Genomic DNA, 13,196 nt, shown 5'->3' on the forward strand with positions numbered 1-13,196 from the left:
AAATAAATAATATAAATAAAATAATAAAAAAAATTGCAAACACATGTATCATTTCTTATTATTTTACATATAATATTGAGCGTACTACTACTTATTACCTATTTATTATTTATTTTAATTTTTTTTATTTAATAATTAAGAGAATGATTATTAATGAAGTTGTATATTTTTTAATTTTTTAATAATTAAGAATGTTAAAAAAATATTTAAAAAAATAATAAAAAAATACAATTTTAAATATATTATAAATTAATAAAAAAATATTAAGAGATTATCCTTATTATTATTATTTTTTTTATAACCATCATTATCCTTACTTTACTCGCTATAAAAGGAATACAGGCTTTTTTTCAGTGCTCCACAGTGTAGTCTACCTCCTAGGTCCCACCCAGTTGCTGTCTTCGTTTTACCCAGTTGCTGTCTTCGTTGTCTTCGTTTTACCCAGTTGTTGTCTTCGTTTGCTCTCTCTTGTGAAAACTAGCCTTTTTATATTTGTCTATGTTCTTGAGTTAAATAGGAAAAGGCTAGTTTGCTGGGATGGGAAGCAGTATCACCGGGGAAGATGATAAGTATCTTGGCGATCCACTCTTACCGGAATCGTCGACAAATGATCATAAAGCTGAAGATGATGGAGAAGCCAAAGACCTTGGGATTGGGCCAAGGATATGGATTGAATCAAAGAAGCTTTGGTATATTGCTGGCCCTGCCATCTTCAGCCGCGTCGTAAACTTCTCCATGAACGTCATCACTCAAGCCTTTGCCGGTCACCTCGGCGAAGTTGAGCTCGCTGCCCTTTCCATAGGCCTCAGCGTTATCCTTGGCTTCAGTTTTGGATTCTTGGTAATTCACTTCTCTGTCTGTCTCTTTGCATCTCTAAATTTTTTTCATCCCGATTCCCAAGTCATATACACACAGAGTATTTAATATATGTATATATCAACGTCATTAAGTTTGATTGGGATGAAAAGATTTAGGTTGTGTTTCAGAAATATCACTATTAATATTTAATATCTTATTATTATTTTTTACATATTTTTCAATATTTTTATTACTATTTACTATTATTTAATATTTTATTAATAATTTTTCACTAAGTGTTATATATTAAATTGTTTTTTCTCAAACAAAATTTTTAGATAAATGCGTAATTCTAATTTTTAAGAAATACTATTAGCGGATGAAAATATACATAATTTTTAGATAATTATAAATTTACCCTTTAATCTTATCACATGTACGGCACTATAACTTTTAAATAGTTTTATTTATTTATTTTAGAACATTCCCATTGGCTTCCCTAAAACTATTTTTTCCCTATAATTTGAGGAATATTTTAGGGAATACTCTAAAATCCTCCCTACATCCGGATCCCTATTTTAAAGAAAAGATTTAGGGAATGAATAGTGGTTCCCTATATTTGAGAAACTACTATTCATTCCCTAAATCACTTTTATCAATATTTTATTCATTTCAATTACATTAATTCTTCTCCCAATCATTTACATTTTCTTTCATACTCATATTTATTGTAATTTTAAATAATATTTTTAAATATAATTTAAATAGCTACGAAAATATAAAAAAATAATAATTTTAAAAATATTAAAAATAATTTAAATTTTTATTTAAAATCTTCACTAGAGTAATAATTCAAAACATAAAAAAATATATTGAGTAGTTAAATTTATAAATGAAAGTGAGAGAAAAAATTAATAAAAAAAGAATAGAGAAATATTATTTTAATAAAATAGGGAATTGATAGGGAATGTGATGTAGAAGGTTTTTGAAAGATGAGTAAAATTTAGGAAAAAATTTTAAGAAATGTACTTTTTAGCTAAATTATAGGAAATTTTATAGGGAACCCAATATGAATGCTCTTAAACAAATGTAACATATTTAAAAATATTTTAGATATATAGTTATTAAATAGTAAATAATTAAGCAATAAACTCTACAACTATATATAGGCTCTTAAGTTAATAATACAACTATATATATAGGCTCTTAAGTTAATAATTATATTATCCACGGTGATCTCAAAGATACACTAAGAAGATATCTCTCTTTCTGAAGTGTAATGATATAAATTGAAATACAGTGACACATGACTTAATATATTTATTAATTGAAAATGATAAAATTTAGAATAAACAACCATTTTTCTCTGCTCTAAAAGTTTGAAATTTAGTTAGGGATGGCGAGCGCATTGGAGACACTGTGTGGTCAGGCTTTTGGGGCGAAGAGGTACCATATGCTAGGCCTATACCTGCAAAGATCATGGATTGTGCTCTTCCTCTCTTCCATTTTGCTCTTGCCCATTTACATTTTTGCCGCTCCCATTTTGAAACTCTTGGGACAGTCGGACGAGGTGGCGGAGGAGGCTGGTGTGGTGGCTCTTGGGCTGATACCGCTGCAGCTAGGGCTTGTGTTCATGTTTCCAATGCAGAGGTTCTTGCAGTCACAACTCAAGCCGTTTGTGATTGCTTGGGTTTCTTTTGCGGCTTTACTGGTTAATCTGTTGACAACTTGGCTCTTCATTTATGTGTTGGATTTTGGAATTGTGGGTGCGGTTGTTGCTTTGGACATCTCTTGGTGGGTTTCTGTTCTGGCGTTGTATGGATATGTTACGTGCGGTGGATGCCCTCTAAGTTGGACAGGATTCTCTGTGCAAGCCTTTTCGGGTCTCTGGGAATTCATCAAACTCTCCGTGGCTTCTGGAGTTATGCTCTGGTACCGTACAAAGTCTCCTTTTCTTATATGTTACGCTCGGAAATAAATTTTATAAAAATAAATTTATAAATTAACAAAACTTAACTTGGTATAGTAGATTTAAGAAAATGCTAAAGCCACCGATAAATTGTCACGCGCGAGTTTCTACCGATTTGATATTTATTTTACTTAATAATTAAGAAAATATATATTTTTTTAATGAGTTTGTTATTTTTTTAAATGTTTAAAGTGATTTAAAAAATACTTAAAAAATACACAAAATAAAAAGTTCATTTTGCACTTATCAGTGAGAACTCTCGGGATCACCTTTCAGTAGTCATAGCAGTTCTTAGTAGATTTAACGTATAATATAAAGTCACATTAATTTGTGAGTTAATTTTATAAAATTTTAAAATCTCTATGACTATAAAATTTCTCTTTTCAAAATAAAAATATTTTGACTCCAAAATTATTATAAAATTAAATTTACAAATTAATGTCTCTATATAAATTTATTTTTATAAGACTTTTTTTTTTATATATATATATATATATATATATAAATTTAACCATTCTCGTTGCAGAACCGGTATTGGGATTTTCGTATATAGTTTTAAATGATTTTCCGGAATTTTACTTTTCGACGTTTCATTTTGACAAAAAATGAAAAAAATAAAAGACTTGAGTAGTACCTCTGTTCAACGTGGTATCTCCATCGCCTCATTAGCTGCCCAATTTAGAAAGTAGAGACGAGAATAATTTCTAAACTACAAAATTATTAAAAACCCAACAACTTAAAAAACCTAAATAATAAAAGAGAAAGAAAAAGAAAACTAAGAACCAAATATTTTATAAAAAACCTAGATTAAGGTTAAAAACGTAAATAACATTAGAAAATCATAAAGTTTGAACTTACAACATTAGGAATTTATAAATTTTAATTTTTAGCACTTCAATATATACTAAGAAACACAATTTCTAATTTTTATTTGTCAATTTTTTTTTTATTTCTTAATTTCCATTTTTTTAAATATATTCGGTTCTTATATTTTTCTTTTGATATTTTTATTCAAGTAATTATTTGTTTATTTTTTTGGATTTGTTAAAAACTAGTTTTTCTATTATTTTAATGGGCGGCTGAAATGGCGATAGAGATATTGCCAGGTGCCTTATTTTGATGGAGATACTAAAACAAATGCAAATTTCTTAAAATCCAGGGATATATTAAAAGCGAAAATTTTAGACAATTTTTGAAAATCAATGAAAATCTTATATAACTATTGATTTTACAATTAAACTAAATTTGGACTCTTTCATAAAATATAATAAATAATTTAATTTTTTAAAATTTTAAAATAAAAATAATATTAAAGAATAATATTATAACAATATTTTATTCTAACTTTCAATAAAATACCTAATCTTATCTCATGATTTAATCTGTGTAACCAAATGATTTTCTTATAATTAAAGATTTTCTCCTAACTAAGTCGATCGGAGGAAATTCATTACAATTATTGATTAAATTGATATCTATCCTTTAAGTCATGATGGATGGTAATATGTAGTAAATTGGGTTGGGAAAAATTTCTAACCCATTTTGAATGAAAGCTTTGTCTCGTAATTTCTTAGTTAATTTTGTAAACAAGATTACTCTAATCTATTAGACCAAGAAAAGAATAACCAGGAGATGATGAAGATGAGATGTTTGTGCAATAAGACTACTTACAAGTTTATCTTTTGTCTCTTTCTTAGAACATATACATCTTCAAAATTCAGTTGTTTGACTACATCCGGTGATACTCGGGTTGTCTGTCTTTTGCCTGGTGATATCATATACAGTTTGGAGAGCTGGTACTACACAATAGTGGTCTTGATGACTGGGTACTTGAAGAATGCCACTATTGCTGTGGATGCCTTGTCAATCTGGTATGAGATTTACCCACTATATATCTTGTTTTGTATAGATTCGTAAACGTCAAGTCTTTCATCGTTTCTTGTTATGGCATCATGATCACGCTGTAGATTCATCATTATTTTTATCATCATCATTCCATTCTTTCTTGATATGACATGATCAAATAATTGATGAATGAATGAAAAGGAACAAAAAGTCATGATCTAATAATTTGATGTTGCATGCATGCATTAAGAGATGCTGAAAGCATGTCGATAAAGAAAGATCATGATGATAAAAGGATGAAGAATAACATCTCTCTCTTTATTCATGCATGATACTGTGTATAATTTTTTCTGTTAATTCTTAATTCTCTTTGCACGCAGCACAAACATCAATGGGTGGGAGATGATGATCCATTTGGGTTTCTTTGCTGGTGCTGGGTACGTACGGCCATTTTCCACCCCTTCTGATCACTTGTACTCAAATGCTATAGTAAACTCAAAACTCAAAAGATTGCATACATGGTAACATTAATAACAATGGTGATCTATGATATATGGTCCAGTTAGGCGGAAAAGTAAAGGACGATCTCTATGCATATAGCTGATGGCAATATGAGAGTAGTTTTTTCTGGCGTTTAAGAAAGTTATATTAAACAAGAAAATCTAACATGCATGAATATTGTCAAAGTATACATACACCAAGAGCCGATTGTTAAACAATAATAACATGCATTATTAATTAATGAATAATCATCAACTATTTTTGTGTTTTTTCCTTATTTGTTGTTTGTATTTTTCAGAACTAAGTTTTTCTTTTGAGTGGTGAAAAAATAATAATTTCACCATATATATGATGAATTTAGGATATAAAACTTTATTTGTTCATATATCGTTGACCCGACAAGAAAAAATGTATATTATAGCATTCACTTCATGTATCAAAACCTTAATTACTTCCTCTCAACGCGCGTCTTGATTCATACGTTTTATCCAGTTGCGAGCCTCTCATATCCTTGCATTTTGTATTAAAAAGGCGGCATCGATCTCCGGTAGCGCCCATGGCCTTTGCAAAAACTTTTATACTTGTGCATGGAAATTGGTAGAAGTAGTCGTTATTGTTGATTCATTATAGGATCATATTAAGTGGAACTACATATATTGCAAAGCTTAATGTTTGTCTTGTAATTGGCAGAGTAAGGGTGGCTAATGAACTGGGAGCCGGTAATGGCAAAGCAGCAAGATTTGCAACTATCGTGGCTGTCTCCTATTCTGCTGCAATTGGACTCTTTTTCTGCATACTAATCTTGATACTCCATGACAAAGTCGCATACATATTCACTTCTAGTGCTGAAGTCCTCCAAGCAGTTGATAAGATGTCATATCTCTTAGGGATCACAATTCTACTTAACAGTGTTCAACCGGTTTTATCAGGTGAGTTTCTTTTACTAACCCCTTAGTCCTAACTTACTTGGAGATATCTTAGAGATATGACATATTTTGAAAAGATGTAGGTTATTACATTCAAAATGTATCTTAAAATCCCTACCCATCATGTATAGGCCAGACTCTCCCTTAATAAGTAGACCCAATATATAAAATATTTTGATTGAAGTGGCCGAGTGAAGATCAGTTAGGGTTCAAATTAAAGACCTCTTATTTATTCCAAAAGTTTAAGTTAACAGGAAGATGTAAGTTATTATATTTGTAATATGAGAAATCATAATATTTCTTTCACTATTGACAGGGGTGGCTGTTGGATCGGGATGGCAAGCATTTGTTGCATATATAAATCTTGGATGCTACTACATTATTGGACTTCCTCTTGGATTTCTAATGGGATGGGTCTTCGACTTTGGTGTCATGGTATGTTTAACTACCACATCTTGGTCCTTCGAACAGGAAATCTGCATACATTTAGACAAGTATTTGTTAAAAATTTGTCATGATGATGATAATCATCGACCAATTCAATCGACATCTTTACTATTGTGAATATATATATCACTACAAGAAAATTACTTATTTGTGACTAGTTATTTTCAAATAAAATGATTATTTCTTGTCAAAATGAATTTTTTTTGTTGTAAATAGTCGTTATCGTTGCAAATAATCCGTCGCAAATATTTACTTTTCTTGTATCAAAAGAAGGAAAAAATAAGTGCAAACACTGACTGATTGGAGGGGAAAAGAAACACAAATGCTATCTATCTTCCACAAGCTTATAAAAATGTGGACATTTTCCTTTTCCATTTGAGCAAGTTGTCAGAATATGTTTAATGCTTATATATGTGTTAAGAGAACTAATTTCCAGGATAGAAAAATTCTATTGTATTGTATTAAGTGTAATTACATGAGCTTTATATACAAAGCTGTTGCTAAACCCTCATTAGTCAAAGTACAATAATAGTAAGTTAACTACTTTCCTATTTACACGTGTAAAAATAAGGAAGCAGAAATAATGTGAATTGTAAAACTTATTACTCCCCCTCAAGATGGACTATATATATCAACTAGTCCCATCTTGCCAATGAGATGATTAAATTGATACAATCCGAGAGCTTTAGTTAGAATATCTGCTATTTGATTAGCAGACCTTACATGAAACAGTTTGATAATCCCATCTTGTAGCTTCTCCCTCACAAGGTGGCAATCCAATTCAATATGTTTGGTCCGTTCATGATAAACTGGATTAGATGAGATATGAATTGCAGCTTGACTATCACAATATATGAGAGCAGCTTGAGAGTGCTTGATACCAAAATCTGTCAAAAAATTTTTCAACCAAATCACTTCACACACAACTGCTGCCATTGCCCTATATTCTGATTCTGCTGAAGATCTGGAAATTGTGTGCTGCTTCTTTGATTTCCAGCTGATCAAATTGTTCCCGAAAAACACAGTATAACCAGTAACAGACCTCCTTGTGTCAGGGCATGCTGCCCAATCAGAGTCTGTATATATCTTAAGTTGAAAATCAGTGGAAGAAGCAGAAAAAAAAGACCTAAACCAATTGTGTTTTTGATATATTGGACTACTCTGTGAGCTGCTGTCATATGTGGCTTTCGAGGCTTATGCATGAATTGACTTAACTTTTGCACAGAAAAAGTAATATCTGGCCTTGTAATAGTCAAATAGATCAATCTCCCAATTAGTCTTTTGTATTGAGAAGGGTCTTCCAATTCATCACCATCATTGGAATTAAGAACCAGATTTTGTTCCATTGGAGAATTTGCTGGTTTACAACCAAGCAGGCCAGAATTCTCAATAATTTCTAAAGAATATTTCCTTTGGCACAAATGAATTCCTTTAGAAGATCTAGTAGCCTCTAAGCCCAAAAAATACTTTAAAGGGCCTAAGTCTTTCAACTTGAAATGATTATTCAGACATCCTTTTAAAAAATTCATAGAAGCAACATCATTGCTAGCTATTAAGATATCATCAACATAGACTAAAAGCATGATGACTGAGTTACCTTCAATCTTAGAGAAAAGAGAATAGTCTGATTTTGATTGAGTAAAACCAGCAGCTATCAAAGTTGAGGAAAACTTGGCAAACCATTGTCTTGAGGCTTGTTTAAGCCATATAAAGACTTTTTAAGTTTACAAACCATATTAGACTCCCCCTTGCTGTCAAAACCAGGTGGCAAAGACATATAAACCTCCTCATGGAGGTCACCATTCAAGAAAGCATTATTCACATCCATTTGAATAATATTCCATTTCTTGACAGCAGCAATGGACAGAAAAAGCCTAATTGTGGTAAGTTTAGCCACTGGATTGAAGGTCTCATGGTAATCAAAACCTTCCAATTGAGTGTAACCTTTAGCTACCAATCAAGCCTTACATCTCTCAACATTGCCATCTGAGTTAAGTTTCAATTTATACACCCATTTACAACCAACAGGGTGTTTTCCAGCAGGTAAAGGAACTAAGTCCCAAGTATTATTCTCTTCTAATGCTGATATTTCAGATTGCATGGCAAGTCTCCACTCAGGGTAAGATATAGCTTGAGAAAAAGTCTTAGGCTCAAATAGAGTGGAAGTGGCAAGAACAAAATGCTTATGAGAAGGAGATAATCTGTCATAAGTCAAGAACTTACTGAGAGGATGAGAAGTAGTCTGAGAAGAGGACCCAGCAGCTTGTTGATGAGGGGAAGGAGAAGATTGCAAAGTAGCCTGCTGACAATGGTAGAACTGAAGATAGGAAGGAGGATGTCTATCTCGAGTTGATCTTCGAGGAGGATCAAACTAAGTAGGTGGGGAAGTGATTGGAATACCAGAGTTGGTATCTGAAAAAGAAATTGAAGGTGGAAGGTGAATATCAGAATTTGGAGCAGAAAGTGGAATAGAACAATCTTGAGTTTGAAATGGTGTTGAGGAAGAAGTTTCAAAAGGAAACACATCTTCATGAAATACTACATCCCTAGAAATGTAGCAAATCTGAGTCTCTAGGTTCAACAATTTATAACCCTTAACACCAAAGAGATAACCTAGAAAAACAGACCTTATAGCTCTTGGAGAGAACTTGGATCGATTATGAGAAAGTGTGGAGCCAAAACACAAGCATCCAAACACTCTAAGATGTGAGTAAGAAGGAACTTTATGATATAAAAGTTCAAAAGAACTTTTATTGGAAAGAAGAGGACTTGGTGTTCTATTAATGAGATAGACAGCAGTAAGCACACTGTCTCCCCAATAACAGATAGGAATTTTAGAATGAAAGAGGAGGGATCTTGCCACATTGAGAATATGTTGGTATTTACGCTCCACAACAGAATTTTGTTGTGGAGTAGCAACACAACTCAATTGATGAAGGACCCCTTTAGAAGCAAAGAAGGATTTTAGAGAAAATTCAGGTCCATTATCAGACCTGAGGACTTTGATTTTAGTAGAAAACTGAGTTTCTATATGAATAAAGAAAGACTGCAAAAGGAAACCAGTTTTAGATTTAGATTTCATTAGGTAAGTCCAAGTAGCTCGAGAAAAATCATCTACTATGGAAAGAAAATACCTAAATCCTTCTTTTGTGGGAATTGACATTGGACCCCATATATCACAATGCACTAAATCAAAAGGAGCAGCACATTTATTATTGCTAATTGGAAAAGGCAAACGTTTTTGTTTAGCAATAGGACAAGTGGTACATGAATCAAACTTAGAAGACAAATGAGGAATGTGTTTATTCAAAAGTTGTAATCTGGAAAAACATGGATGTCCTAATCTAAAATGCCACAAGGCTACATTAGATTGGACGTAGGGATAAGAGATCCACTGTGTAAAGCAGATTGGTTTGAAATAGTCAACTTGTAGAGGCCATCATGCAATTCACCCATCCCAATCATCTTCCAAGTGACTAGGTCCTGCAAGAAACATTTGTCAGCTTTAACAATTAAACAACAATTTAAGGATTGGGTGATCTTGCTAACAGAAATGAGATTAAATGAAAACTAATTAAACAACAATTAGTTCTCTGATACCATGTTAAGAGAACTAATTTCCAGGATAGAAAAATTCTATTGTATTGTATTAAGTGTAATTACATGAGCTTTATATACAAAGCTGTTGCTAAACCCTCATTAGTCAAAGTACAATAATAGTAAGTTAACTACTTTCCTATTTACACGTGTAAAAATAAGGAAGCAGAAATAATGTGAATTGTAAAACTTATTAATATGCAAGTTGGTGTAACAGGGTATTTGGGGAGGGATGATATTTGGGACTGCCATTCAAACTCTAATATTGGCCATCATAACAATTCGAAGTGATTGGAAGAAACAAGTAGGCTTACAAAAACTCTCTTTAAATAATTTGTATCCTCTGCATATATATCACTTGATATAGAAGTTTTGAATATGTACATTGATTTGCAGGCAAAGGACGCTAGCAAGCATGTAAGTAAGTGGTCAAACCCTAAACCGGAACCGGATGATCAACAGGAAGTTCAACATTAATTAACAAAATCGCTGCTGGTTTTGTGCATGTTCCATTTCTTATTCATCATATATACATTTTCCTAACCCTCGATCGAGTTTTGCTTTTATTTTTGACATATATTCATGGATGTTTTATACCTAGCTTCTGAATATAAAACATCCATCTAATTAATTTGGAGTACGGATGTGAACAACACTTGCATGTTATATTGAAAAGTGAAAATCTTTAAATGTGATCTCTTACCTACAAAGCTTTAATTAGTTGCATTAGAAGTAGTATAGATTGTATGTTGAATTACTCTTTCAATACACGTGCTAGTAATATGCTACATAGACAACTAATTTTATCGAGTTTACACGTATGATATCTTGATCGGTTGAATTTTATATGTTTTCATATGTTTCTTTGACACGATATATATATATATATATATATATATATAAATGATAGTTATAGTCGTGAGTATGCAAGTATCGTATAATCATTTAAAAAAAAAAAGAATAAATACGGACCCATATAAAAAGAAAATTAATTTTTTAATAGTAAATCATATTCTTTTTCAAAGTGACTGTACAACATTTATGCATTTTACGATTGTATGTAGTATTACTATATATATACATGCAACAAACGTTTCGGAGGATATATTATAGTAGACTCCACATGAAAAGAAATATTTGTATTCCATCGTTACATGTAAGTGTTTATTTTGTTGTCTATTTACTTTTGTTTTCTTATTGTTATGTACTTCAACATGGTGAGGATTCAAATCTTCAAGGCTTTCCCACTTCATGTGGATGATTTCATTGTAAATTATTTTTAGAGCGAAGATAATCATTGAAGCCTATCAATAATATTAAATACAATCATTAATTGGGCAAACGTAACACATTCCTTTAGAAAAAGAGCAGCCAGTAATATTAAAGAATTAACTTTTTCATGTAGATGTTCACTCATTTTTTTTCAAAAGTAGTGCATATTATTTACACATTCTATGACTGTAAATATTATTTATCTTTTTTAAAATAACAAATATTGATTTATTTTATGACAAAAATATGTTTATAATTTAATGTAACAAATCAATCTTCTAAGCTTTGGTTTTGTAATCCAAAACCAAAATACTTCTATATATTTCAACTTTTGAGTCACATGTTTAATTTTAGAACATTGGTAGTGATTTATGTATCTTCATATGCAAAATCACATCTTTAAAAAAGATTTGATTTTGCATATGAAGAAAAACTTTGGCATTGGATTATATATTTTTGAACTAAATAATAGTAAAATATTTATTATTTTATAAATTTTTTTCCCTATAAATCTGGATGGTCTTTTTTATGTATCTAGATGGTATATTGTTAATCTGGATGGCCCAATAAATTAAAAATAAAGTTGGGGACCGAATAGAAAGAGAGATCGAATAATGTTGCGGACCGAATTATAATCTGGATGCTAATTGGGATTCAGATAGAGAGAGGAAAAATATTAAAAATAATATTTGGGGAGTTATAAGTGCTTCTTCAAATTATATAAAATATAAAATTATTATATAACACTATTTATAATTATATAAAAATTTAAAAATGCATAAGTCAATATAGATGAATTTAAAGATATATTATTTAAATTTAAAGATGAAAATAAAGATGAATGAGGACATTGCATGCGACAAGACAAAACTCTGGAAAAAACCAGCTCGTAACATTCCTAGATTCTTCCTCACATGTAATTCTTTTTCCAAACATGCTTAGGAAAATGGGTCCAAGCAAGTACCAATTTTTTTTTTTCCCGGAAGGGATAGGTCCAAGAAAAATGTACTATTCAAATTATATGTATATTCCACGCACTTTCCAATTTTCAATGGTCACCAATTAACGCGGTTTAATATTTCATACTTCAAGTCGATAATGGCAACTGCTTTTTTTATTTCAAGTTGATAAGAACAACACAATTTAACCAATAATTCCAAAAGTTTGGTAGAAATTTGCTCAACATTAATGTAAAATCTGATTAGTTAGGCCGCCATACTATCATCTAATATTACATTATAGAATAACGAGAAAATAATAAAAAAATAGATGATAAATAAATTTATTCTAATTAAAAATAAGAAACACTTTAAGATATTAAGATTATAAAATTATTTTTATTATAAAATAAATCAACATATCATATAAAAATATCAGTTTATAGATTTATTTTTCTAGAATTTTTTTGTGATTGTACTCTTTCTCATATAATATATATATATATTTATATATATATATATATATATATATTTATACATTTAAAGGGTTATACTCGTAGAAGCTTATATATGGCTAGTCAAGGCTGTAAATGAAAATGAACATTGCGATCTCAATTTGAGTCCGACTCTTTTAGGCTTCGTTTGGATGACAAATATCTCTCAACTAATCTCAACTCATTATTACAATTTTTTCAAATCCCAACATAAAATATAATAAACAATTCAACTTTTTCAAATTTTAAAATAATAATAATATTAAAAAATAATATTCTAACAATATTTTATCATCTCAACTCAACTCAACTCAACTCAACTCACTTTAACATCCAAACGCAACCTTAGTAGATGAGACTTTTGTAAAATTAATTTTGACTTAAAAGAATATTAAATGGAAAATATTAG

The 13,196-nt window shown here is 30.5% G+C and overlaps 1 protein-coding gene across 2 annotated transcripts; it reads left to right on the forward strand.

Annotated features, from left to right (window-relative positions):
• Nucleotides 1-360: 360 nt before the first annotated feature.
• On the forward strand, nucleotides 361-10,773 carry LOC108990586 (protein DETOXIFICATION 27-like). 2 transcript variants are annotated; one of them, XM_018964590.2, is made up of 8 exons: nucleotides 361-840; nucleotides 2,189-2,730; nucleotides 4,552-4,638; nucleotides 4,993-5,049; nucleotides 5,804-6,042; nucleotides 6,356-6,474; nucleotides 10,301-10,387; nucleotides 10,480-10,773. In XM_018964590.2, exons 1-8 carry the CDS (start codon nucleotides 538-540, stop codon nucleotides 10,558-10,560), a joined length of 1,515 nt encoding a protein of 504 aa, XP_018820135.1. In that variant the 5' UTR covers nucleotides 361-537; the 3' UTR covers nucleotides 10,561-10,773. The 2 variants fall into 2 exon arrangements, with proteins under 2 accessions (XP_018820135.1, XP_018820136.1); XM_018964591.2 differs by lacking the exon at nucleotides 10,301-10,387 and having other exon boundaries at nucleotides 419-840.
• The last annotated feature ends 2,423 nt before the right edge of the window (nucleotides 10,774-13,196 follow it).

The sequence above is a fragment of the Juglans regia genome, chromosome 15 (assembly GCF_001411555.2).
Source record: "Juglans regia cultivar Chandler chromosome 15, Walnut 2.0, whole genome shotgun sequence".
Classification (NCBI taxonomy): domain Eukaryota; kingdom Viridiplantae; phylum Streptophyta; class Magnoliopsida; order Fagales; family Juglandaceae; genus Juglans; species Juglans regia.

Bases quoted from the DNA above. Each gene is read 5' to 3' on its own strand.
- LOC108990586 (XM_018964590.2), top strand. From the start codon at position 538: ATGGGAAGCAGTATCACCGGGGAAGATGATAAGTATCTTGGCGATCCA. The intron at 5,050-5,803 runs GTACGTACGGCC...TGTAATTGGCAG, and splicing joins GGTTTCTTTGCTGGTGCTGG to AGTAAGGGTGGCTAATGAAC. The intron at 6,043-6,355 runs GTGAGTTTCTTT...CACTATTGACAG, and splicing joins TGTTCAACCGGTTTTATCAG to GGGTGGCTGTTGGATCGGGA.